The sequence below is a fragment of the Neofelis nebulosa genome, chromosome 8 (assembly GCF_028018385.1).
Source record: "Neofelis nebulosa isolate mNeoNeb1 chromosome 8, mNeoNeb1.pri, whole genome shotgun sequence".
NCBI lineage: Eukaryota > Metazoa > Chordata > Mammalia > Carnivora > Felidae > Neofelis > Neofelis nebulosa.
Genome location: NC_080789.1, coordinates 95,723,812 through 95,751,707, shown reverse-complemented (window position 1 = coordinate 95,751,707; position 27,896 = coordinate 95,723,812). Strand labels below are relative to the sequence as shown.

General features: G+C 45.3%; 1 protein-coding gene across 3 annotated transcripts; it reads right to left on the bottom strand.

Annotated features, from left to right (window-relative positions):
- HEBP1 (heme binding protein 1) lies at nucleotides 1-25,370 on the bottom strand. Of its 3 annotated transcripts, XM_058743618.1 has the most exons (6): nucleotides 25,174-25,313; nucleotides 24,147-24,395; nucleotides 16,626-16,764; nucleotides 14,447-14,627; nucleotides 13,705-13,812; nucleotides 1-588 (listed from the first exon to the last, which is right to left on the bottom strand). In XM_058743618.1, exons 3-6 carry the CDS (start codon nucleotides 16,666-16,668, stop codon nucleotides 417-419), a joined length of 504 nt encoding a protein of 167 aa, XP_058599601.1. In that variant the 5' UTR covers nucleotides 16,669-16,764; nucleotides 24,147-24,395; nucleotides 25,174-25,313; the 3' UTR covers nucleotides 1-416. The 3 variants fall into 3 exon arrangements, with proteins under 3 accessions (XP_058599601.1, XP_058599599.1, XP_058599600.1); XM_058743616.1 differs by lacking the exon at nucleotides 24,147-24,395 and having other exon boundaries at nucleotides 25,174-25,370; XM_058743617.1 differs by lacking the exons at nucleotides 13,705-13,812; nucleotides 24,147-24,395 and having other exon boundaries at nucleotides 25,174-25,364.
- Nucleotides 25,371-27,896: the final 2,526 nt, after the last annotated feature.

Here is a 27,896-nt window from a genome sequence, read left to right as displayed (position 1 = left end):
TCAGCTGTTTGAATCGAAGATCTTTATTTCCAAAGATCTCGTAAGGACCACAGATAAAAGATCACGCACAAATCACATTTTCCCCTCAATAGCAAAAATACAAGTTCAATAATTTTTAAAAAGCAGTTTTGAGTGCCCTAGATAGCTGGAAAAACGTTGCTGATTCTTTTTCTGGTCTACCACAGAGCTTTCTAAGTCAGTCAGAAGGATGCCGCCTACCTGGGCTGTATTATTTCCCACCACGAGAAAAAGAGCAGGGATGGAATATGCTGATTTCAGAAAACTGGCAGTGAAGGGCTCTGAAGGAAGGAAGATTGGTTAAGCTGGAAATACAGCCAGCAGCTTTGCTCCTCCCTCTCCCCTGAGGAAGCGGACACAGAAACACACGTCCAGGAAGGTCTAACTCAGAGAATTACTCATGCTTTCACCAGCCAGACCTCATTGCGGCGTCCGTAGGGCTTCATGGGAGGGTCGTACCCAGTGCAGAAGTAGATGTCACTCCGGCAGGTGGCTGTGCCCTCCAAGGCGGTCCGCAGCTGAGCGGCGTGTGCTACATAGTCGGCCTCCTTGGCATAACCACCAAACTGCCTAGGGTAGAAGAACAAGGGGCTGGTTAGGAAAACATGCGGTCTCCAAGAGAGGGGGGAGTCTTTAAAAAAAGAAGTCACTGGCCGCTCTTACTATGACAAGCACATGAGAGCAGTAAGACGTTTGCCACTTCCTAGATGGGGAGATTTGACCCCTCTGAGCCTCAGATCCTCGTGTGTACAATAGGGATGTGCTGTCTTTTCCCCCCAAGGTTGTTATGAACATTAAATAGAGTAATGGATGTGAAAAACTAATGCAGAGCCTGAAACACAGGAGTCAAGTGCTAAGTGTGAGCTTCCCTTTCCTTTCTGGAATCTCCCGGAGCGAGGGTAGGCTGACCTTCCCATAGGCTGGGCCTTCGCCCTTCTCTCTAGATCTCTCTACCGCCCAGGCAGCCACTCCTCTGGGCCCCTCTGGCTCTAGCTGAGGAAGGAGGAGGAGACAGGGGCGTTAGCTAGGGTGGAGCTGAAGCTAATGTCTCTTCCCCAGCAGATCCTTTTTGAGGAGGGAGCACATCACAGCAGTGACAGGTAGCAGCTCTGTTAAAAACACAGAGTGACCAAAGGCAGAGACCCGAGGAAGGCTTGGGAGGCCCCTTGGCAAGCTGTAAGCATGCCCCAAATAAAGAAATCACTTCTAATAAATCCCTTCTCCTGTTCAAATCATGAAAGCCTTCTTTTTCTAGCATGTAAAAAGACTTTCCTAAATCAGGCTTTTTCTTGATGGCAGAAGGTGGGGACAGAGAAGGAATAAAGCTTGCCTTTTCAAGATGATTATTCCCTCCTTACGTCATCTGCCTACGCTCCAAAATTCATCCTGTGGCCTACCCTAAATATACCACTCTAAATCTGGGTTGCACTAAAATCTTTATTAGAGTCAAATATGTCCCCAATTCTAATGAGCTTTATGACTCAAAAGTCTGAATCTGCACCAGGCCAAGATTAGGCCAAATGCATTATTTTTGGTGGGGTTCTCTGAGTCACGCTTTGCTCTTTTATAAGCGGTTAGTCATGCTGGGCAAGCATTCAGCACATTGATTACAGGGTTACTGATGTAAAAACACCCAGGATTTCATCTTTAAGGGATTGATTCTTCCAGTGTCTAGACAATCACCATAGAACATGGACAAAGCTGAGACCAATCTGGAAGAGAAGAAAGTTGGTTCAAGTATATCAAAGAAAGACTACAAGGCACTTGAAGAAAAGCTGAACTCTAACTCAATGAGAGGAAACTGGATTAGCAGACCAACGATGAACATTAAGGAAAGACTGTTCTGGCAATAAAAGCTTGCAAGACATTGGGATTATTTTCAGAGATGTCTATAGGTTGAGAGCCACTTGCCTGAGACGAATCAGATGCTGAATGTAGGAGTGCAGAGTGCCCTCTGCATCCCCCTCTCATGCTGTGACACTACATTTTATCCTTGAAAATGAACAATGTTGGCTCTTTAGGCTACTGGGTTTTTGAAACGTCCAAAGAAGGTGTGGTCCTCAAATACCTTCATTCATTGGTTGGAGCCAAAATGGCTAGTTGTGTGCTCAATCATACTACCTCTGCCCTTTCCTAGCTCATGGTCTTGGGCAAATGCTTAAATTTCTCTAATCTTCAGATCCTTCAACTGTTAAATAGGGTCGACAGCAGAATCTCAGAAGGCTGTTGTAAAGATGATGGGAGAAAAGACTGTGAACTGCTCAGCACAGTGCCCGTCACAAAGTAAGCCCACAACAAACAGAAGCTGTTGCTGTTACTTTGCAATTCTGCTCAGAACAGCTATCTGGTTCCCTGCCTTTGGGGTGGGGGACATGACGGTAATCTACGGTAATATCAGGAACCCGGGAAGACAGCCTAGTAATGAAGACCCGACTCGATAAACAATCTCACCTTCTCAACTGGACCCTCTCTCCAAACCCTGTTTACTTTTTCACTCCACTTCCCCCGCCCCCATTTGTTTTCCCTTTTTCTTTTTGTTTTTTCTCTCACTCTCTTTTCTTTCTTTCCTTTCCTTCCCTTCATTCCTCCCTCCCTCCCTTCCTTCCTTCCTTCCTTCCTTCCTTCCTTCCTTCCTTCCTTCCTTCCTTCCTTCCTTCCTTCCTCAGCACTTATGACCTTCTAACATACTATATAATTCATTTATTGTGTTCATTGTCTATGGTGTGAATTCTTGAAAGAATATAGGCCCCATGAAGGCAGGGATCTTTGTCACTTTCCCCCCTGGTATATTCTGAGCACCTAACACAGTGCCTGACACGTATTAGATCTATTGGCTAGATGAACAATTCTGGGATAAACAATAAGGATTAGGGTCTTCAGGTTGACAGACCTCAAGATGATAGCACTTAGGTCTATCGGCCTCCATATTCACTCACTCATGTAATAAAATCTGAAGCACATACTAAGGGGACAGTAGTGGTGATTTAAACAAGAAAACTGGATTGACTGGAGCCACACTGGGAAGGGCTTTGAATGCCATGCTGACTTTGAACCTGATCCTAGATGCAAAGGTGGACCTACAAGGCGGTTGAAAGTAAGAGGCTGACATGATCAGGTTGTGTTCTGGAGAAATTCCTCCGGTGGCAGTGGAGGGAGAGATAGAGTCAGTGGAGGCCAGGAACAGCCAGGTGTGAGGTGGAAAAGGCTTCTGGACAAAGGCACGCGTGAGGGGTGACTGGATATGAGGCGAGGGCAGGGAGAGGTGGAGGAGTCGAAGATTCTCCAGGGCTTCCAGTAAAGTCTCTAGATGGCAACTGGTGCCAATAACCAGAATAGGGATGCTAGGTTGAAGAAAAGAAGGAGCGGGGTGAGGACGGTCAATAATATGGTTTGGGGGCATGTTGATATGAAGGTGCATCTGTGAAATACATTCATGCAACTATTACTGTGTACCTAGGTGTGTGTCGGGCACCGTGAAAATCTCCTCAGACCTGGGAAAGAACTGGAGTCAGAGATCCTGATGTGGGAAGGTGGACCTAGTGACAGCTACTGGGAGTCCTCAGTGAGTAGCTACTGGCTGTCATCATGGTAAGGAGGGAGACGAGGCCTGGATGGTGAGCAGACAGAGGGTCAGCAGTTTGCTCTTGGGAGTCCTCCTTCCCAAGCAGTGAGCGGAAAAAGTGGCCTTGGCAAGGGCCACTGGAGAAGGAACTTGTCTGAGACGTGAGATGGAGAATGTCATCATTTGGGGATTCTTAAGTTCATTAAAAAAAAAAAAAAAAAAAAAACCAATTAAAAAATATTTATTCCCAGGCTGACTGAGATGCTGATAATGAGAATAAAAATTCCCTATTGCTTCATCATGGAGGTATTCTACTAGAAAACAAACCAAGCGAGTGGGCCATGAAACAGATACATGTGTTCTCCTCACCGGTAAATCAACCAACTCACCCATACCCAATCACAGAACGGCACAAACAGGCCAGAATACCAAACCCCACAGGGCACGTGGTCCTAATAAATGATTCAGGCCCAGTGCTGGCTCCTCAGCCTGTTCACAGGTAAGCTGCCTCCTTCCTCCCTGCCTCAAGCTTCCAAGCTATCCGCGGAGGATAACACAGTGCCCATGGCTCTCCAAGTTCACATGCACGTTTGAGTGTGATTTCAAGAATTCTCGTAACGCGCTTTGAGCTCCTCAAAGGAAGTAAACACGAAGTCTATACGTTATTTTTGTAAGCCTGTTAAGTCTCAGTCTCCATCTTCAAAGAAGCTCTCCTCCGGGGCACTGCATTTTATCTCCCCCCACGTCAGAGTTCAGCACTTGGAACAAAGAATTGGGTTACTATGGGAACCGAGGAAAGACACACACACCCTAGATTGCAGAAACATGAAAGGAGCTGACTAAAAAGGTCTGGAAGAGGTTGGGGAGGCGGGGGGGGGGGGGGGTGGTGATGGATGATGCAGGCATCAATGAGGCAGGCCAACAGACAAGAGGCTTTGGTCCAAAGAGGCAAAAGATAATAATAGTTCAGGCATACAAATAAAATAGGAAGAGAAATGCATGGTCTAGCCTGACCACCCAACTTGGTCTAAAACTTTATCAACAAGCCCACACAAATTTAGAGACAGTCTGCTATGCATGTAGCCCTGTGCTAGGCAAAAGAGGTATTAAGACTAGGAGCTGATAATTTCACGTCAACAGGAAAGAAGTCACACCATAAGGCATTTCAGGCCATCAGACTGAACCGTGCTCACGGAGTCGAGCATCACGGGGCACAACACACAAGCTAGACACCACAGAGCTGTAAAGACGACGAAGACGTCTACCTACCCTCTCGAGGTCTAACTGTAGTGGTCAGGACAGAAACACACATAAAGATTATATAGGGCAGAAGGAAGCACTAGAATGAAGGTAGAAGGTACAAATGGAATGCTCTGGGGGCGGGGAATAGGGAATGATTGGTTCTGACTTACAACACGAAGGGAAGGCATCATGGAGGACCTGATATTAAGCAATTGTTTATTGAGCATCCCTTCCTGATGCCAACAATGAACAATATGACAAAAATGCCTGTCCTCACACAGCTTCCAAGAAGCAGAAGCTGGAGACAGTCTGTAGGAGGAGCTGGGTGAAAGCGAAAGCGTGGAAGTGGAGGGTGCCTGCGCATGTGTTGGAGGGGGGCCCTGGGAGCTGGGGGGCGGCATGCGCTGAGATCAGGTGGACATGGAGTGGGGCGACGTCGCGGATGCAATGCCATGACAGAGCATTTTTACTAGGCTTCGCTGCCTGGCTACACATTCGGGGACCCAGCCCAACGTTTCCCCATCCCCCTTCTCATTTTATTACTAGCTTGGGCTTAGATCCCAACCCTGATGCGTGCCTAGGTCAGAGGCAGGCCCGAGGCCCGTGACCGGAGTTGAGCAGCAGGGGGGAGGGAGTGCGATCGGTCCCATGCTCTATGGAAGGTGGTGATACAAGGACAACTTAGAAGGGGCAGAGGTGGAAGAACTAGAAATTATCAGGAGGACACGGCAACAGTTCAGGCAAGAGGTGCCGAAGAGCAAGGCAGTGCGGATGCAAGGGGAGGCACGGCTGGGGGGTGACCAGGACTTGGCCGACAGTTGATGTGCCAGGTGAAGGAGTCAGGATGACATTTGAACGGGACGAGTAGGAGGACAGAAGGGACCTTTAGTAAGACAGAACACAGGGCATCAGATCTGGGGAGGACATCTGAATTCCATGTTTGACGTATTGATTTGGGAGACCCTGGGGACGTGTTTGGAAAGATGCCTCCTGGGGAGGTGGGAACGAGAGGCTGGTGCTTGGGAGACAAGGCAGCGCAAGCCGTGTTGACTCAGGCTCATCCGCCCAGAAATGGTGGCTGAAGTCCCTTCCAAGTACCTGTTCGCGAAAGACTGGCGGGACACCTGACCGGTTGTGGGGGGGAAATGTTTTTAGATTCGGAATCTCATCACTGGCAGGCTCTTAGAAGGGAGGCGGCTTAAATATCAGAGGTACTCGATAGACATTTGCCCAGTGGAGCCAAACTTCCCAGTTGGTACGAACATTACATAGCACACGGGCTGCACGTCTCTCCAGACGATGCTTAGACTCCTTCAGGGCAAGGGCTTCCTCGCCTTGTCACCTGTCCCACTTACTGTTAGATACTTCATGCCAGAGTAAGAAATATGCTCCCCTATAATCTCAACCCACAAACACGACTTCTTATCTCGGAAATAACACAGTCCTCAAATACTTGAGACATCATCTGTCTCTCATCTCTCTTCCCCACTAGGATGTTTTTCGGGCTTCAAAGGGCGGCCACGTCACTTGTTCCCCTGCACTATTTTGAGGACCTATAGCAATTCCTGGCACAGAGTAAGTGAATAATGAATATGTGGTGTTTTTGAATGAATTCATGGATGTGTAAATGGCCTCACCTTAGTCATCATGTTGAGTCTGATGATTGCTAAGACATTCAAGGGAGCTGGAGAGATGGTCAGGCTGGAGATTTACCAATGGAAGGGTGACAGTTGAAGCTATGGGAGGGGACCAAGATCTTTAGGGAGGACAGCAAAAAAAGAGAAGTGCAGGGAAGGCAAGGACCAAGACTTTCACTCACTTATTTATTCAACTTTTAACTGAGCACTTACTAGAGACTAGCCCAAGGTCCTGCCCTCAAGAATATCCTGGTGAGGGAGTAGACAATAAACAAATGAACAAATGGGTATATAACGCAGGTGAGAATAAGTGAGGTGAGGAAAATAAAGGGTGAGGGGACAGAAAAGGAAGGGGTGAGGTTTTTGAAAGAAGGTGAGGCTCCTTGCAATCAAAAGGACAGAGCTTGAGTATTGAGCTGACCGAGGAGGCAAAACTGTATTATGTCACCCTCGGCCTGAGCCTCCTGTGATTACAGATGGGTGCTGGAATTATCTACGAACTTGGCTAACACTGGTCTATAGCTCTGGGAACACCCTAGAAGCTTAGCAGTTGTACTCTTTTTACCAAAGTTCATGTTCTCTAGGCTGAACTTCCCAAGCTGCCAGTGTCCTCAGTTAGGGGCTGGTTATTTATTTATTTATTTATGTTTATTTATTTATTTTGAGAGAGAGAGAGAGTAGGGGAGGGGCAGAGAGAGAGGGAGAGAGAGAATCCCAAGCAGGCTCTGTGCTGTCAGCACAAGGCTGATGTAAGGCTCGATCCCACAAACTGTGAGATCGTGACCTGAGCTGAAATTGTCTGACACTTAACCGACTGAGCCACCCAGATGCCCCAAGGGCCTGGTCATTTAGAGAGAAAAACAACATCAGCATCCGTTGGTGCCTCATGGCTGACAAAGTGGTGTCATATGCACATTTCACTGGACCCTAACAACAGTGCATCATAAGCTTTATTTTATTTTAATGTAATTTTTTGAGATATCAAGAGTGTGAGTGGATGAGGGACAGAGAGAGAGAGAGAGAGAGAGAGAGAGAGAGAGAGAGAGAGAGGAAATCTTAAGCAGACCCCATGCCCAGCATGGAGCCTGACACAGGACTCGATCTCATGATCCTGGGAAGGGTTAAGAGCCAAAATTAAGAGTTGGACACTTGGGGCACCTGGGTGGCTCAGTCAGTTACACGTCTGACTTTGGCTCAGGTCATGAGCTCCGCATCGGGCTCTGTGCTGACAGCTCAGAGCCTGGGGCCTGCTTCGGATTCTGTGTCTCCCTCCCTCTCTTCCCCTCCCCCGCTCACACTCTGTCTCTCTCAAAAATAAACATTAAAAAAAAAAAAAAGTTGGATGCTTAACTGACTAGGTGTCCATAAGTTCTATTTTATAGATGAGAAAACTAAAGCTCAGAAAGCCCAACTGTAAAACTCATAATAATTAGAGTTGAGGTTTGAACTGAAGTGTATCTGTAGTAGCTTGACTTTTTTGTTAATTCTAGTAAAACTTGACCTGATTCTCAGAGGGAAGTGAAGTCAAGAAGAGAAGAGGCTAACTCTCACCAAGGGTCTACCTAATGTCTCGCGATGTGTAGGCATTTGTGGATACACAATATTGCATCCTCACAACAACCTTGTGGGTTAGGTACTCTTGCTCCATCTTATACTTGGGGAAACTGAGGCACAGAGAAGCTCGGCAACACGCCAAAGGTCCCGTGGCCATTGAGCTAGAATTGTATCTCAGGTCACCCTGACAATGAACTCCTAGTTTCCAACGCTTTATACCCAGACATTTCACCAAAACTGTCAACCTCCTCCTGCCATCGGTCTCTGTTGAACTCAGTGCTGAATTACGCTGAGGAGGCTGAGCTGTAACCTAAGTGGCCTTTGTGGAACACAGAGGGAGGACAGTGGTCTGGAATGGGGCCACTCATATAAATGTGAGGGTATTTCTATTGCCTCCTGTGAATACTAAAAGGATTCTGATAGTATTATTCTTTCTTAGCCTTCTATTCATTGACTGCTAACACATACTACTAATAAATGTGTACTCCCTTCTGAACATCCCTTCACAAGCTCATACAAAAGGAAGGCTGAATGAAGGATGCAAAGCTTTCATTTTGGAATTAATTGTTTGGTCATCTAATGCACATACTGTGTACTTGACTTTCTACTACCGCATTCACACTGCCTTCCACTTAAAGGTACTTTTAAATGCACACTTGACTTGCAGTGTCACCCAGTGGCTGGTTGAGGAATAACATATGTTAATTTAGGACCATGTGTTCGGTTAAAAAAAAAATTCACTAAGCCATGCAAGATACCATTATTTATCATTTTCATCGGTTTAGATTTCAGAGAATTAAAAGGAAACTTCCACAGACCTGATGTTAATAGTACTTTTAAAGAGATATCCTCTCACACTATAAGGAACCAGGGTCCTTGGAGAAATGGCTAATTCCAGCTCTAGAGCAAGAAATGCCCAGATGTGCTTGAAACATTTCTGTGACACCAGAAAGCAAGGAAGCTACCATAGAGCACTAGAGTCATGTCCAAAGGACTCAGAAACCAATTGGAAGAGGCTCCCCCTGGCCAAAGATGGACAATTTGAACATCAGTAAGAACAGCTACAAAGAACTGAAACACATCCATTATGTCTAACTTCGTATGTTAATACTGACACTCAAAAAACAGATCGACACCACCTTGCGTGTGGCAGATGTTCAGGAACAAAGTCATTATTCTGAAAACAGATAAGGAAAAGGCAACAAGCTACAGAGAAGGTATCTTGCATTTTCTCTACGACTCCATCTCAGGGAAGTCAAATGGCAGAGGAGGAGAGGTTTCTCTTTGTATCAAAGTATTCCAGCTAATAACTGAAGGACAAATAGAACACATTATCACTTTACCAGCTCTAAGAAAGGCCTCTAGGCAAGGGTGATCTACAGTCGCTGACCTCACAAAAACAGAGGCAAGCAAACCGTATGGGCCCCCGATAGAGGGATACAGCACCACCTATGAAACATCCTTGCCAAAAGCAGCAGCTGGAATCTGACTATGCCTCTGGTTCTAACGACTAATTTACAGGCAGTGCCGGAGGCAGAGGAACACGTTAAAAGGTCACTGAAAGGCAATCTGCAACATTCTAGACTACAGGAAACAAGAGGACAAATGACCCCTAAGCAGTAATGAAAAATGAAAAGGTGTAGTGGCGAGGAAGGCCGCAGATTAGTAAAAGCTTAAAAGGCATACCAACCAATTGCAATGGATGGATTTTACTTGGATCCCAGCTCAAAACAAACTTTTAAGAACAAATTTTCAGGTAGTGGGAGAAATCTGAACACTGGACATATTTTATATTATTATCACATTAATGAAATGATGTTAAAATTTTAGGAGTAATAAGACATTATGAGTGTGTTTTTAAAAGGTCTTTGGTAGTCACACTGAAGTATTTGTGGATGAAATGATAAAATGTCTGGAATTTGCCTAAAAATAACCCAGTGGAGGGGCTGGGTGGTAGTTGTGAGGGTACCCATGACACAGATTTGACCTTGAGTTAATTATCTTGAAGGTGAGTGATAGGTTACATAGAACATCATTAAGTTTATTGTATCTTTTTATTACACAGGTTTGGCCTTGAGTTAATTATCATTGAAGGTAAGTGATGGGTTACGTAGGATTTCACGATCTTCTATTTTTTATAAGTTTGAAAATTTCCAAACTAAAATGTTAAAAGAAAAAAAATCATACCAACTCATCACCCTGGGTCTGGTAAAACAGACGATTCAAAGCCAGCCTCGTCCGCTTGAAGTCTTATGCGAACTGATTTAACCATGTCAACCTCATTCCTCATGAAATCAAAAGGAGTGAAGGGAAAAAAAATTACTGAAACTTACCACAGGTCATGAAGTGATTTGTAAAGACAGAAGCATCTTAGTAGCTACTGAAAGGTACTCTTTAGTAATAATCCTATGAGGGACATTGTTATGGCACTCGACAGATGGAGAAACTGTCTTAAAGAGGGTGAGGGACTTCCCAAGCTTCTGGGATTCAAACGAAAACATACTTATTCATTGGAGTATACCAGACTGCCTCCCAAGACACAGGGAAGAGAATGGAACAGAGGGATCAGGCATGAAGGTCAGACAGGTGAGACAGAGGGCATAAGATTTAAGGAGGTGCTTCTTCTCTCACTTGCTAACCCTACACTTGGACAACTGTGAAAGTGGGTGTCTCTTTAAATTCTGGGCCACAGGCACCTCACCTCGCTTCCCCACTCTAGTCCCTGCCCTTGGGAAAGACATTCTTTTTTTTTTTTTTTTTTTAATGTTTATTTATGAGAGAGAGACAGAGAGACACAGAATCCGAAGCAAGCTCCAGGCTCTGAGCTGTCAGCACAGAGCCCGACTCGGGGCCAGAACCCATGGACCTTGAGATCTTGACCTGCGCTGGAGTCGGACGCTTAACTGACTGAGCCACCCAGGTGACCTGGGAAAGACATTCTTTACTTAGAGTTTGCTTTCTCTGCAGACTCTGTAGTGAAGGCTGGAAAGTCTGATGACTGGAGAAAAGCGGAGTTTCCAGTGCTAGCGGTCCAACTGCAGTACACGCACTGTCCTCTGGGGGGCCCTGCGTCGCTTGGCCTAGGACTGCCCAGAGCAGCCAAACTCACATTCCAAGCCCTAGTGTTGGCAACAGAGAAAGTTGCACCCTCAGGTGCAGAAGTGGGGCGGGGCAGTCAAATAAGTATGTTTGGAGGCCCCTGGGCGTGGACAAAAACTCTCCAGTGCAAGATTATTTGTATATTTATTTTTCTTTAAGTTGTTCCAGAGCAAGAGCAGATCCATACCTATAGTTGATACTGGTGACGTTCCTGGTCTCTGACTATACATGGTTCAGTGCCTGCCACGAAGTAGGATTTTGAAAACAGGGAGTCATTGATTATCTACAAGAGACTTGGTTTCTGAAGGGAGGTTGGGGCCCAAAGAATAAAAACATGCAACCATCTGTACCTGTTGTGCTCTACAGTCAAAAGGAACATGACCCCATTCGAGGCCCTGGCAACAGGACTAGAATGATAATAGTGCTCTGCTCAAAGGACCATGGACAATGAAGGGGGTGGCTAAGGGGGTGGCAGTCCAGCTCTGGCAAATACTCCCTGCCCTTCTGGCATTCAAAGGGAGCATGGGCTAGAAAAGGAGATTCCCCCAAGTCCTTTATGTATTTATGTACTCATTTACATATTCGTGACCCCAAACTACCGCTTGACTTAGATATTCCCAGAGTCTCCCAGAACCCTGCTGTGGCTAATGTGGATGTTCAGCTTAAGCTGTGGGGATACTCTATCCAGGTGAATTTGGCAACTGGCAAACGCATTTATTCAGCTACAGTACAAATGTTTGCGTGTTGGAAGCTGAAGAAACTGAAGTGAGAAATTGTCAGGACTCGGTATTTCTTAACTTAATTCATCGACAATACAGAGAAATTAAGGAAACAATCCTATTGACATCAAATAGGAAAGAATACCTAGGAATAAATTTAACGAAGGAGGTAAGAGATCTGTACCTGAAAACTGTAAGACATTAATGAAGAAAACTGGACAAGGCACAAATAAATGAATAGATATTCCATGCTCATGGATTGGAAGAATTAATATTGTTAGGATGTTCATACTACCAAAAGCAATCTACAGATTCAATGCAATCTCTATAAAAATTCCAATGGAATTTTTCACAGAAGTAGAAAACCAACCCTGAAATTTGTATGGAACTGCAAAAGACCCCAAATAGCCAAAGCAATCTTGAGAAAAAAAGAATAAAGCTGAAGCGTATGTCCTGATTTCAAACTGTATTACAAAGTTATTATAATAAAAACTACGGCATTGGCATAAAAACAGATATACAGATCAACGAAACAGAATAGAGAGCTCAGAAACAAACCCATGCATATATGGTCAACCAATTCACAACAAAGAAGCCAAGTGTCTTCAATAAATGGTGTCTGGAAAACAGGGCAGCAACAGGCAAAAGACTGACATTGGACCTCTATCTTATGCCACACACAAAAATCAACACAAAATAGATTAAATACTTGAACATAAGACCTGGAACCATAAGATTCCTAGAAGAAAACATAAGGTGTAAGCTCCTTGGCATCAGTCTTGGCAACAATTTTTTGTATTTGGCAACAAAAGCAAAAATAAACAAATGGGACTACATTGAACAAAAAAGTTTCTGCACAGCAAAGGAAACCAACATAATGAAAAAGCAACCTACTAAATGGGAGAAAATATTTGCAAATGATATATCTGATCAGGAATTAAAAGCTGAAATATATAAAGAACTCCTATAAATCAATAGCAAAAAAGCCAAACAATCTGATAAAAAAATGGGCAGTTGGTTAAGCATCTGACTTTGGCTCAGGTCATGATCTCATGGTTCATGGGTTCAAGCCCCATATTGGGTTCCACGCTGACAGTGCAAAGCCTGCTTCAGATCCTCTGTCTCCCTCTCTCTTTGTCCCTCCCCTGCTGACACACACACACACACACACACACACACACACTCTCTCTCTCTCTCTCTCTCTCTCTCTCTCCCCCCAAAATAAATAAACATTTTTAAAAAGTGGGCAGAGGATCTGAATAGACATTTTTCCAAAGAAGACATACAAATGGCCAATACGTACATGAAAAGGCGCTCAACATCACTAATCATCATTGAAATACAAATCAAAGCCACAATGAGATATCACTTCACATCCATTAGAATAGCTATTATCAAAAAGACAAGAAATAACACGAGTTAGCAAGGCTATGGAAAAAAGAAACTGTGTACTGTTGGTGGGAATGTAAATTGGTGCAGCCACTAGGGAAAACAGTATGGAGGGTCCTCAAAAAATTAAAAGTAGAAGCTACCATACGATCCAGCAATTCCACTTCTGGGTACATATCCAAAGGAAATAAAATCACTATCTTGAAGAGATATCTGCACTCCCATGTTCACTGCAACATTATTTATAAGAGCCAAGATACGGAAACAACCTGAGGGGCCATCAACAGATGAATGGACAAAGATGTGGTACATATATACAATGCAGTATTATTCAGCCATAAAAAAAGGACAATCTGCCATTTGTAACAATGTGGATGACTTTGAGGGCATTATGCTAAGGGAAATAAGTCGGACAGAGAAAGGAAAACACTATATGATCTCACTTATATGTAGAAGTGAAAAAACAAACAAACCCTGAACTCACAGAGAAGAGCTTGGTGGTTGCCAACGACAGGGGATGTAGGAGGAGAGTTGGAGAAATGGGTGAAGGTGGTCAAAAGGTACAGATTTCCAGCTATAAGATAAATTTGTCCTGGGGATATAATAGAAAGCAAGGCGACTATAGTTAACAATATACGGTAATAAATATTTGAAAGTTATTAAGAAAGCAGATCTGAAAAGTTCTCCTCTCAGGAAAAAGCAATTGTAACTATGTCAAGTGATGGATGTTAAGTAAACATTATGGTGATCATTTCATAATATTTTCCTATATCAAAGCATTACATCTTGTATACTTTAAGTCACTATAATGTTATATTTTAATTATATCTCAATAAAACTGGAATAAAATATAAATGTAATGTAAATGCTTCCTCCAGATGATTAAGGAGTGGTGATGGAAGTCACGTGCTACCCTGGATGCCTAAAGATTCCTCTCCTTACAACAATAGAATAAAAACAGAGAGAGAGGCAAACCATAAGAGACTCTTAAACATAGAGAACACACCGAAGGTTGTCGGTGGGGAGGTGGGGGGATGGGCTAAATGGGTGATAAGCATTAAGGAGGACACCTGTTGGGATGAACACTGGGTGTTACACGTAAGTGATGAATCACTGGGTTCTACTCCTGAAACCAATACCACACTGTATGTTAGCTAACTTGAATTTAAATAAATAAATTAAACACACACACACACACACACACACACACAGAACCCTCTCCTTACAGGGAATAGACAGTGATGCTTTCCCTCTCCTCGATCTTAACACTGTCATCGGTGGGAACTGGTGGGTTGCTCTGAAACTGGTTTGGAATCCGGAACCAGACTTTCAATTTCTTCTGCAGGGAGCCATCCTCACTTGGAAACACAGCAAAGGAAATAGGCACGGTCATGCCCATCCCGATTCCTGAAAACATAAAAACCCAGAGTGAGGGTATTGTAGACAGAACTTTGGCTCAGAACTGTGAAAGACCTGCTGGTCTCATTCTTCTTCCAAATCAGGATTCTTTTTGTTCTTGAAATTAATAATAAATCTTTCAGGTATGAAAACTATACAGTCAGATACATACAAAACACCTCTTATTTGTATATTTTGGAAATAGGAGTGTAGTGATTCAACTCATTTGGAAAACATTATTTGCTAATATATATCAAGACTGTAAATAGATCAGTATCTAATTACTCTCTATTTAAATATAAATTTTAAGGAAATAATCCAAAATGTGGAAAAGGCTATACAGGTGATAGGATATTCATTGCAGCAGAATTTATAATTGTGAGAGACTGGGAGCCATATAAGTGTTCAAAACAGCAATATGTCTAAGTGAATTATAGGCGCATGATACAATATAACATAGCTATCAATAATTACGCTTAAGAAGACAATTTCTCAAAGGTGGAAAATAGTTATGAAATAAGTAACAGAAGGGTATACAATTGCACAAACACTATGATTACATTTTAAAAGCCTATTAAAGGATGCCTGGGTGGCTCACTCGGTTGAGCGTCCTACTTTGGCTGAGGTCATGATCTCACGGCTTGTGAGTTCAAGGCCCGTGTTGGGCTCTGTGCTGACAGCTCGGAGCCTGGAGCCTGCTTCAGATTCTGTGTCTCCCTCTCTCTGACCCTCCCCTGCTCACGCTCTTTCTCTCTCTCAAAAATAAATATTAAAAAAAAGCCTAGCAAAAAGCCCTAAAGAAATACATTCAGAAGACAACAATGATTGTATTATTTGGGGTGCTGTTGTGTTATGTTCAAAATTTTCTTTAACGAGTTTTATAATTTTTATACATATTTTCTTCTAAAAAAAAGTTATGACAGTATTAAGAAGGAAAAGATTTCTGACTTCCTACTGGTGGACTTATACAAAGCCTGATTACTTTAGTCCTAGTAAATGTTACTGAGGTTAATACCAGTTTCTAACTTTCTGAATTATCAGCTTGAGAAATACCCTAAAAATAAAACATCACATCTCTTTTTTCACCTTGCTTTCTGATCCACTTTGGGTTTGCACTGATCATAAAGGGTAGTTTAAATTAGAGAGCTTTAGTGTTACATTCATATTAAATATGGTTTTCATGCTGACAGGCACACTGAAACTTCACGCCCATCATTTTAATTTTTTTTTTTCAACGTTTTTTATTTATTTTTGGGACAGAGAGAGACAGAGCATGAACGGGGGAGGGGCAGAGAGAGAGGGAGACACAGAATCGGAAACAGGCTCCAGGCTCCGAGCCATCAGCCCAGAGCCTGATGCGGGGCTCGAACTCACAGACCGCGAGATTGTGACCTGGCTGAAGTCGGACGCTTAACCGACTGCGCCACCCAGGCGCCCCACCATCATTTTAAAAATAGGGGCACAGCCATCACAGACTGCCAAGACTGTAAGGAGTGGGACAGCTTAAAAATTCTCAGACCCTTCATTTGCTAGAACAGAGCCGGGGACCTGCCGTACTCAACACTCACTGAACCTCAGTACCCTGCAGATTCTGAGCAACCAGACCAGGGGACTGAGCAGAGATGTTCAGCCTGGAGGCAGAGGTCTCGGGTCAGAGGTTGGCCTGGCTCTGTGACTCGGCTTCCTTCACTCAGTCATGATAAGCACCGTATGGTTAAAAACCCCAGAGTGTATGTTCACGCCTGGGAGAGAAGCAGGAAGGCAGTGATACTGAGCAGGGATACCACCCAACGAGGGGGAGGCTGGGATGAAGTCAGTGTGGTTCCCGCCCGTCCCCCACCCCCCCGCCTGCCGAGTGCCCCCGTGCACACAGTACAACAAGTTCACAGGCCACGGAAACACACGGTGACATGTGCCTTGTGGCCTCTCCCTGTGTTTTCCACTGATGACGGGAGACATAGCAAGCTTGCCTCTGAGACTAGAGCCACATCCCTCAGGGATACTCACCCTTGTCATTGGTGCCCCCCACATACTTCATGACCTTGGGCATGGCTTCACGCAGACCCTCATCCACAGGCTTATCTGTCACTTCCACTGTGGCAAACTGTCCGCCTTCACAGGTCCTCTCCTCATAGGAGACTTCTTCCTAGGGGCAGAATACACATGCTTAAGAGATGTAAAGTGGTAACCTGTGGTGACTCCAGAAGCAGTTACGGTCCAGCTCCAAGAGACCCTGACTGCTAAAGAACTTTCCATGACGAACCCGGGCATGGTGGCAGGGTAGAAGAGAGGACAGTAGAGGTCCGAAGGGCCATGAGAAAAAGGTTCTGGGATTTCTTACAAATGTAGAGTCAGCAGAAAAAAAACTTGGTATAATCAATATTCTCAGAGAGATAAGAGAAGATACTGCATTCCCAAGCCACTCAGAACGTCCCCCAGAATGCTATAAAAATAGAATGTCCAGAGATCAAAGGGCTCTTCGAAATTAAAAATACAACAGAAATGAAAAATTCAGTGGAGAGGTCAGAAGATAAAGCGGAAGGAAATCTTCCAGAAAGTCAAGTGAAAAGGCAAAGAAAACAGAGGAGGAAATGAACTCAGGGGATCAGGCCAGGAGATCCAACATCTGAATGACAGGAGAGCCAGGAAAAAGAGAAGAGAATTGCAAAGGAGGAAACAAAGAGATACAACAACAACGCCACAGACTCCAAGGCTCCAGGATGGGCCTCATTCTAGAAGCAGGGACTCTGGGCAAGAAGAAACAGAGTAGTTCTCTTCACTCAGTACTTCCAGACACTACTCCTGTCTCGCTAAACAGTACCCCTCCCCCACTCCCCTGGATGCTCAGCTCCACTACTTCTCCAGAGCCTTCCTGGCGGGACCCCCACCCCCGCCACCCCCAGCATGACCACTCTCTGTGTGGGTCTCTGCCCTAAGGTCCTTTGCCATAGAGACCCACGCAGCTCTCCTTCACTTCTTCCTCCTCTTCCTTGTCCTGTGATATCTCCGATAATTTCATATTCCTCAACATACACTGTAAGACCGTGTCTTTCAAACGTTAAAGAGAACCACGACACATAACAAGAAATGTGTATTTTTTTACAAGGAGAAACAAAGCTTCACAAAAATAATACTTTACCCTTAGGGAGGGGATACATTCTGAATCTAGCCTTTTCTTTCTTCCCTGTTGACTTCCACTCTACTCAAGTAAATTTCATGCTATTCCACGAAAAGAAGAAACACGTGCCCTATATTGAGCTATCGGGTAAGGAAACACTGGTGCAGTTTGAAAAATCTGCCATGAAGTCTTTGTGGACAAGAGCTATGCCACGGAGCATCATAAATTAGATGCTCAACAGACATTTATTTATTGATTAAGGAACTGCCTCGCTTACTAATGATGATGAAAAACAGACACATGGGAGAGAGAACTTGGCTGCCCCTGGCTGGGGAAACAGGACTTCCTATGACATCCTAGACTGAAAGGTCTCAACTCCCAAGGGGACCGAATGACTCTCTGGAGGTGGGGCTAAGTGGCCTGGATAGTCTGAAAAAGTACACTTACATTATAATTTTGTGTTTAGAATGAGAAAAATACCTATTGTGTTTGTAATGCAAAATTAAAGGAGAATAGCAAGAAGGGGGGGGGGGGCGGGAATTGCACCAGACCAGGAATCAAGAGGCTGCAAATCTACCGCGATTACTAATTCCAAGGGTTGCTGTGAGGCCCTCCCCTCGGAGAGCGTCACACTACCAAAGAGTCTCCAGTAGCAAACCCTGCTGTGTAAACGGGGCGGTTTTGTTCGTTCTGGCTCTGTCGCAGCACAGACGACACACACCTTCCACTGGAGGTCCCACCGAGTCCTGCCATTTATGTTTTAAATTCCAGAAATGCTACTCCGCGAATCACAGAATTTCAGCCTGAAATTTCCCAAAGAGGAAATGAAGAACCAGAGGGACTGAACTGCCCAAGAACACACAGCTACTAAGCGGTGAAATTGGAACCAGACGTCACACCTCCAAACCCTAGTCTAATGCTTACTGCTGGACTCTATACTGTATGGGGGATGGTGTTAGTGCTTTGAAGCATCTTTCTTTAGCTACTAAGTTCTTTCTTTTTTTTTTTTAAAGTTATTTATTTATTTTGAGAGAGAGAGAGAGAGAGAGAGAGAAGCAAAGAGAGAGGGAGGGAGAGAATCCCAGGCCGGACTCTGCATCGTCAGCATAGAACCAGACGCGGGGTTTGATCTCATGAACTGTGAGATCATGACCTGAGTGGAAATCAAGAGTTGGATGCTTGGGCACCTGGGTGGCTCAGTTGGTTGAGTGTCCGACTTTGGCTCATGTCATGATCTCACGGTTTGTGAGTTTGAGCCCTACATCGGGCTCATTGCTGTAAGCACAGAGCCTGCTTTAGATCCTCTGCCCCCCACTCCCTGCCCCTCCTCCGCTCACGCTCTCTCAAAAATAAATAAAATATTAAAAAAAAAAAAGTTGGATGCTTAACTAACTGAGCCACCCAGGCGCCCTGAGTTAGTTACTTCTGATAGACATTTGTGTGCCTGCGTCAAACTCAGAATAGGGGCATCCAAATTCATTTCATGGACCCTCATCTCTCACAACTGGAGAAACCAATGATAAACTCTCAATGGAGAAAAGAGCTGGTTGGCTCTTTCCTTTGTTCTTTCGTTCCTTCTTTTTATTCACTCAACCTACAACTATGGGGCATCTACTGTGTGCTGAGCACTGTGGCATGGGCTACGATACAGAGAAGAGAGACAGAGTCTCTGACACCAGGAGGGGCACGGGCTAACAGGTAATAATCTGATATGTTTAAGAGGAGAGGCAGGGCAGGGTGGGAACACAGAAGAAGACTGGTCAGGTTGTTTTGCAGGGCACGGGTGCATGTTGACGTGTTTGGCTAGGGCAGGCTGACTTTGAGGTGCTTATGGATCATCCAGCTGGACATTCAGCCACTGATGCATTGATTCATTGAATAAATATTGAAAACCTCTGCTGGGTGCTATAGATTTAGAGATTAATATGATATGGGCAGTCTGGTTGGGTGGTGAGAAGATTATAAAATTATCGTATGATGTAGTAAATGTTCTGATAGCTCGGGGAGGGCGATTCCAGGTCGTGGACACCACGAGAAGAAGAACAGAAGAACAAACTGCTGAGGGTGATGCAGTTCACTGGGGCTGGAGCAAAGGCGGTCAAGCAGGGCACAGCAAGAGAGGGGCCAGATGCACAAAGACCTCATAGGCTGTCACAGGGAGAAGGATTTTGTGACAACTGTCCTAGTGACGGTGAGCCGAGTGTGCAAGTCAGTTTCATCCACCCCACATTAATTCAACTGACTTTGTGATCCAGATATGGAATTTCGAGTAGGAGGGGTCCCGGAGCAGAAAGGAGAGTTCTGGGGATGGTCTAGGCGATCTGTGCTCTCAGCCTGTCCCCCAGGCAGAAAGTCCAGGGACAGGGAGGAAGGGCTTCAAAGAAAGGAATCCAGTGTGATTCAGAGAGATAAGGCTTCCATGATAAGTCTACCCACCCTTAAGGCTCAACTCAACCTCCTCCTCCAGAGTGATTCCTCCTTCTGAGGAGCTCGGAAGGCAGACAAGACTAAGGTTAGAAGGGCCCTTTCATATCTATCTGTTCATCTGCGTCCTGTTATAGATGAGCAAACTGTCCATTGTGCAAGCTGGTCACGTGGGTCTAGAGCTCAGCAAGACACTGATACAGGGATATAAGTTTGGGAGTCATCAGCAGAAGGGGTAACTAAAGCTGTGAATGGAGCGAAGATTGCCTGGGGAACAAATGAGCAGTTCGTATCACTTAATCATGTTAATTAATCCCCTACCTACAAGCCGTCATTCACCAGTTTCTTAACCTATCCAGGTGGTCCAGGCCCCGCCTAACTTCTGTCTGCCTTGCCAGCCACACTCAGAGCACTTCCTCACTGGCCTTCTATTGCCTTCAGTGCCATGGTCATTCCTGCCTCAGGGCCTCTGAACCTGCCTCTTTTCTCTCCCTGGAATATCTTTTTCCTGTCTCTGCCTGACGAACCCCTACTTATCCAAAAAGCCCCAACCGAAAAGTCGCTTCCCAAAGAGGATCCCAATTTAAAACAAGTTCCCCTGGTATTTTGTACAGGCCCTTGTCCTTTCGAGACACAATACGTATTGTAATTACAGCTGAAGAATAACGTGTTTAACCTCCACCTGCAATCCCAGGCCCCATGGGGGCAGGGGCTGTCTGCATCTCTTAGCATGTACTACTGTGTCTTGCATATATTAGGTACTGCAAGGGTCTGTGGGGAAGGAGACTGCGGAGTAAAACCTGGTCTTACCCTAACGACAAGGAATACAACAGACATAGCTGGGTAGAGAGATAAGAAACTAGTCTAGTTATATTTATGCTGGAGAAAAGCGGGGTCACAATGTCTAAAGGTGGTACCATGGCAGGTCCCACCTTGTTTTTACAGCATCTAAGTCCATAAACTCTCATTGTTTACTGGATCGCTCAAACCTAAGTGACGGATATTACAAAACTACTCTAGTTCTCGAGGGGGAATTGAAATAGAATTCCATTTCTGCAGAAAATAAAGCACCTAGGTTAACCCAGTTAACACATTTGGTTCTTCAGATTTAATGTCTTTAGTGTGTTTCACTGTCACATGGAACAGAATAGTCCACCTCCGCCCCAGATCTGGCTAGCTTATGCTCCCAGTCATATAAGGATTTGGCCCATGACTACAAACACCAATATTCAGCATTCGATGGGAACCCTGGTCAAGTTCAAACTCCAGACAGGGATCTTGCAACAATGCCTCTTGCAACGGTATTTGCAAGGTCCTCTGCAAGGTCAGTTTTTTTTTTTTCCTTGCCACCTGATGTGGTGGGTGAACATGTTAATTCTGGAAGCCAGCTTTCTCATTGTAAGAAAATAATAATAACAATCAACCTAACTCAGTACTTTCTATGTGTCGGGTATTATTTTAAATATTTTGCATGGATTCGTTCACTCAGTCCCTCCAATGATCTTGTGAAGACGTTAGTGTTTTTATCTTCATTTTCAGATGAAACTGGAGCACAAGGGGTTAAATAACATGCCCAAGTTACAGCGGGCAGGTGATTGAGCCAGGATTCCAACCCAGGATGTCGGGTCCCAACCAATGTGCACAGGCTGGAAAAAAATCCCATAAAGATGTCAGTTGTTGATGTCAGTCCTGCTCTGAGCATCCACAAGACCCACCCAATCCAACACAGAGAGCAGTGTGTCCTCCATCTCTCCAGAAGCAATGTGGAAGGCACCTGATAAGGTCTGCAGCAGACTGGACCTCCCCCATCACAATCAGTTCTGAACATCTGGCGAGCCTGAACCTGAGCTACACAGGACACGCTTCTTGCCATCAATTTGCCCAGCGAAGTAGGCAACAGTTCCTGACCCAGACTCTTTCTAGGGTAAGATGCTCAATTTCAGGGAGAGTCTGTTTTCAAAATAATAACACCCTGAATTTGTGTCTATATATATATATATATATATATATATATATATATATATATATATATATTTAAAAAGGCTTGTAAGTACCTTTGAATATTTAAGTAATTGTCATATAGGCATGGTGATTCTTGTATTACAGTTGAGGAATTTCAGGGTTCAGAGTGGTTAGGAGGTCAAGTAGTTTACCCAAAATTACCTGTGAAACTAAAGGGATACTAACACCATACCCAACCAAGTGTTAGGTATTTTGTTGAACAACTTTGAATTGGTTATCTCATTTAAGCTTCCAAACAATCTTATAAGATACAAATTATTTCCTCTCATGCTTACTTCAGAGAAGTTAAGTAAGTTGCCCGTGACCACACAGCCAGTAAGAACAGAGCTGAGTTGTGACATGATATTACCACATTTGAAGGGGGTAAACATTTTAAATGTTTATTTATTTTGAGGGAAAGAGAGCACAAAGTGGAGAAAGGGCAGAGAGACGTAGAGAGAGAATCCCAAGGAAGCTCCTTACTCAGTGCAGAGGCCTATGCAGAACTCAATCTCACCACCCCAAGATCGTGACCTGAGCTGACATGAAGAGTCAGAACGCTTACCCGACTGAGCCGTCCAGGCACCCCGCATGCCTTTTAAAAAATTAATATGTATAGTAACACTGGGAGCAGTTGGGAAAGATATTTTTATATCCATTCTACAACTGCAGAAACTGAGGTCGGTCAGGTTAAATGATTTGCATCAGCCTGATAGCAACATCCCAGATAGCATCATACTCCCATCAAACGTTGAGGGAAGATGCTTATCAGGGAGTTGTATTTGTCCTTAGAGGCACCAAATCAGTGGTAGGTGACACTGTATCCATAAGGGAAACAGAAGCTACCAGAGTATTTTGAACAGAGGGATCTTGATTCAAGGAACTAATTTCATAAATAATAGAAGAGCGGAGATGCCCCACAGGGAGCAGCGAGGCAACCCAGAGGTGAGTGAACACCTTAGGAGGGGTAGAGGGAGGATTATGCTACCTGAGCTCAGACACCTGGATCACTTGGTGGAAGCCAGAACCATGGTGGCCTGTCTAGAAAGAGCTGGATCCACAGAGACACTCTTGGTGCCAGAGACCTGATAGTTTGGAGAAACACCTTCCTCCCTTCCTCCCACCCTCTTATCTCCCAGTAGTGCCTCCCACTGGGTGAACCTCACTGCCAGCTGCCTGACATCGGAGCCTGGGAAATAGGCAACTGGGATCAGCCCCACTCCACACAGAGACCCAGAGAGCAAAGCAGGGAGTGGGTGAGGAAGGGATCTGAGGGCAAACAGGCAGCAGACCAACTCAGACCTGAATGTGCAATTGTCTCTTAACCTAAAGAGACCAAGTAAGCTGGATTCCACTATAGAAAGGAAAGCTCTCTGGAACTTGTTGGTAACATGTGGATTCTATAAGTGTTAGGGCCAAAAAGCACCATAGACATCCCTGGGCTGAGTCCACAGACTGGCAGGCACACAGGCCTGGTCTAGGCACAGACAGATCCTATGGCCCGCAGTTTACAAACATTCGTAGGCAGCTATCCACAGTTAAAAAAGACATATTTGCACAGCCTCACTCCTAAGATTCCCTGTTCATTCCTCTCTCCCCTGCTTGTTTTTCTTCACAGCCCTGATCACCATCTGATAATGATGTTTGACCTGTTTTTTTGTTCACTCATCACTAAGATGTAAGCCCCATGAGGACATGGGATTTTTTTGGTTTTGTTCACTGCTCTATCTCCACAGCCTGTAAGACGGACTGGCACACAGATGGCACTCGACAAGTAGTGCCTTGTCAAATAAATTAATTTTAACTTGGGAGAGTTCACACCAAAAATCTGGATTACTGGTCTTCCTTAAAAATCTGGCAACTCTGGTTTACGTCTCTGTGAAGCCACATCACTGCCTTTGTAGAGGGGGCCCTGAGTTCTCTCTGATTTGCCTCAGACCCCACCTTGCCCTAGCACCTAACACGGCTAGCGTCATTCCCCTTACCTGCTTGGATGCTTGTGGGCATCTGACTATGTCACCCTTGATCTGGGCTAACCTTGATCATTCTATGTGCTGCCGAGGAAACGGAGAGACAGACAGATGAAGGGACAGGCCTCTGGTTATAGTTGCTTGAAGAGTGCAGACTAGAGTCTAGTTGAGGGCTTTTGTGACCATCACTGTAGCAGGTACCAGAACTTGGCCGCCAGACAACACAGTCCTTTAACATACGAGATGCGAAGCTGGGAGGTGAGTCTACAAAGTGCACAAAGTAGTTGTCTGCAAGGAGACTATGCTCTAGTGGGGGACTCTGTCTTCAGGCGGCAGTCCCATTTGCTTGTGCTAGCACTGATGTAAATTTGGGGGGAGACAGCAGTCACGCCCTCTTCACCCAACCTGTATTCTAGGACCCAACTCTGGGAGTCCCACTGGCCAACATACCATTTCACAGCTCTGGGCCTTTGCACCTGCTCTCTCCTTTTCTGTGCACTTCTAACCTCCCTGAGGCCCAGCTGAAGACACCTCCTCAGGGCAGGCCCCCTCATCAGCCCCTGGCAGAATGGTTTGTTCCTGCCCCGGTGCCTCTGTGGAGCACAGATCTTGTTCCTTTATACTCAGTCCTCCAGGAGTTGGGAGTTTCTTAAGGACAAGCATGTTTCTGGTCTTTCTGCAACCGAAGGTCTCCCAGGAAGCAAAAGAGCAGAATGCTTGGGATGTTTAAACTAAGGAATGCATTCAACAGGCGCAGTTCTATCGCCACGGGGTACCCCTCCCCCAAAGCAACCTCTTCTTTTTGTCACCCCTCCTCCCAGCAGAGCCCTAGGCCTGCTGTGCTGGACTTCCCTTACTTCCTCCTTCCCAATTCACGTGCTGGGCACTGGGGGGCCGCGCCCCCGGTAGGCGCCAAAACGCACATTCCGGAGCACAGCGCTGTCCCACCTGCCCGTCAGAACCCGCCCCCGCCCCCCCTCCGATCAGGGTGCGGTGGGAGGTACCGCCCCGCTTCAGGTCCTCGGCAGCCCTGCGGGCCTACCTTGCCCCCTTTGCTCAGGACCTGCCAAGGCCACGTCTCTACGCTCCCGAACAGCGAGTTCTTGATCATGCCCAACATGGTGCGGCTGCGGCGCTCCGGACGCACCTGCGGACTCGGGGTTGCAAGGGTGGATAGGGCGAGCGGGGCCGCAGGCCGCGGGCTGGGCTGCTGGGGCTCCGCCCCGCGGAGCGGCGCTCGAAGGCGGGCTGGGCGGGGCACGGCGGGAGCGGCGGAGGAGGGGCCGCGCTCCGCCTCCGCCGGCCCCGCCTCCTCCACTGAGTCCTACCGTTCTGGGGGTCCTGGAAAGAGATTCTCCCGCGTTAGGGATTTAGGCAACGGTAACGGAGAACTTCCTATATCCCGCCGCCCTCCACTCTGTCCACGGCTGCTTCTGCTCTCAGGTACCTGGACACCAAACTTCCAAGCCTCTGCTTCCTCTCGGGCTTTTTTGGTGCTCCACTCTTAAGGCTCTGCCCCTCGCAGGGACTGAGTAGACGAGGTTCAAAGTCTCTGTAGCTCCTGACCCCTGGAGACAGCTGATGGCGGCATCTCCACCTACAGATATCCTAGTGTATCCCGCTCCACCCCGTTACCTCTCATCTGGACGATTGAAAAAGCATCTTAACTAGTTTTCTCCTTACTACTTTCTTTCCTGCAACCAGTTTTAATCACAAATTCCACGTTAATTTCTCAAATCGTGGCTTTGCTCATTCATCCCTTCTATTCAGAACCTTCTAACCAATGTTATTACCATTTGTTGAGTGCCTGTTCCCCCTGACAAGCATTTTACAAATATCACCTCCTCTCACCACTAAACATGCATATTTTATAGCCATTTTACAAAGGAGGAACTCGATACTCAGAATAATTGACTTTCCTAAGGTGAAAGACCAGTGTGCAGCTTAGCCAGGATTTGAATCCCTGAGCATGCTGTCCATATGTATGGTGTCAATATTCTCTGACAGTACAACGTTCATTGTGTCCCTGGAAACACCCTGCGGTCCTTCTGTCTGAACTCACCCACCATTTTGTTTATTCAAAGTGTTCTGCCCATATGAGGAATTTAAATGCACCTTTAACTCACTGGTAATCATTGTCATCTGGAGTTGTTAGCCTAATTGTTAGCCTCATTTGTGCAGGCCGCTCTGCCCCAATCTTGAAGGACTTCCTGCTGTGCCTGCATCTTGACAGAGAGGACCTTGAACTTGAGCCAGATAGTGGTGATCAATAATGGTGATGCTGATGGCGTCCAGTTTTGTGGTAACATATGTTAACTTTATTGTGTATAAACAAGATTTACTTTTGACTAATATTTGTTGATTACTATAAAATAAATGACTGTTTAATTATTTTAATTACTTGATGACACTGATTATGAGGCACTGTTATTTTATGTGCCACCAAGAAAGAAAACAAATGTTACCTGGTAAACTATGATATTTAATTGATTTGAAATCATCCAGGGACATTAAAATGTGAAATAGCATGCAGTTTACGATTCGGAAGAGATTGTATGTTGCTTTGTAAGAGTTCCTGGGTCTTTCCTTCTCATAGCCATGTCCCCTTTATTACAAACTAATCTATTAAAGGGCAAAGATCTATTTTTCTTTAGCGTTACCCTCATCCAAGGGTTGCTCAATGGCTTTCCAATGATTAACAGAATTCTTCTTCTTTTTTTAAAATATTTATTTATTTTTGACAGAGACAGAGAGAGAGAGAGAGAGAGAGCATGAGCGGGGGAGGAGCAGAGAGAAAGGGAGACACAGAATCCGAAGCAGGCTCCAGGTTCCGAGCTGTCAGCACAGAGCTGGACACTGGGGCTCGAACTCACAGACTGTGAGATCGTGACCTGAGCCGCAGTCAGACGCTCAACCGACTGAGCCACCCAGGCGCCCATTAGATCTAATCATCTGTTTTAGTTACAGTGAAATGGGGCCTATTTCTCAGCATGGTCAAGTAGCAAGAACATTTGGGAATCAGAAGAACATAGGGTCAGAAGATCTGGATTCCAATTTAGCTCTGTCCTGCTAGTGTGATTAGTCTCCTCTGCAAATTCCCAAGCCTCTGCAGGCCTCCGTTTCTACATCTGCAATGTTGGGGTAATAATGTCCCTTTACAGTGCTGTCAGCAGGATAGAAATTGCTCAGGCACTTAAAAGCACTGTGTGGACTGTTAAGGGCTAGACTCTCCCTACTCCTAGGATTAAGTTGGTTGTACTACCTACAACTGACCCCAGCTGCTTCAAAAGCATTGTATGGATGCATCATTTTAAAGCACAGATTATTAGGAGTTTTCCTTTCTCTGAAAACTTTGATATGTTGTGAGATACTTCCCTTTGCAATCTATTAGCTATTAAAATTGAATAATGTTGACCGTGTGTGTACTATAGACAAAAGATACCGTATGGATTGTTTAGGCAGTGGGGTTTTAAGGATGCAATGTTATGATGAAGCAGAATTTGGTAGGAGAGGGATAATAATAACACTCCTTAAGGGCTGTATATGAACCAGTAAGCATCAGACGTGCTCTATTTGGTTTATCTCCTTTAACCTTGACCCTGGGAGGAAGGTACTAGTACTTCCCCAGTGTTGTAGATTAGGAAATTGGGGCATAGAAAGGCTAGGTAATCTACCTAAGAGCAGGCAGCTAGTAACGGTGAAGGTAGGGTTCAAAGGCAGGTACTGTAGGGCCAGAGTCATGCTGCTCTGAATGCTTCTGTAAAT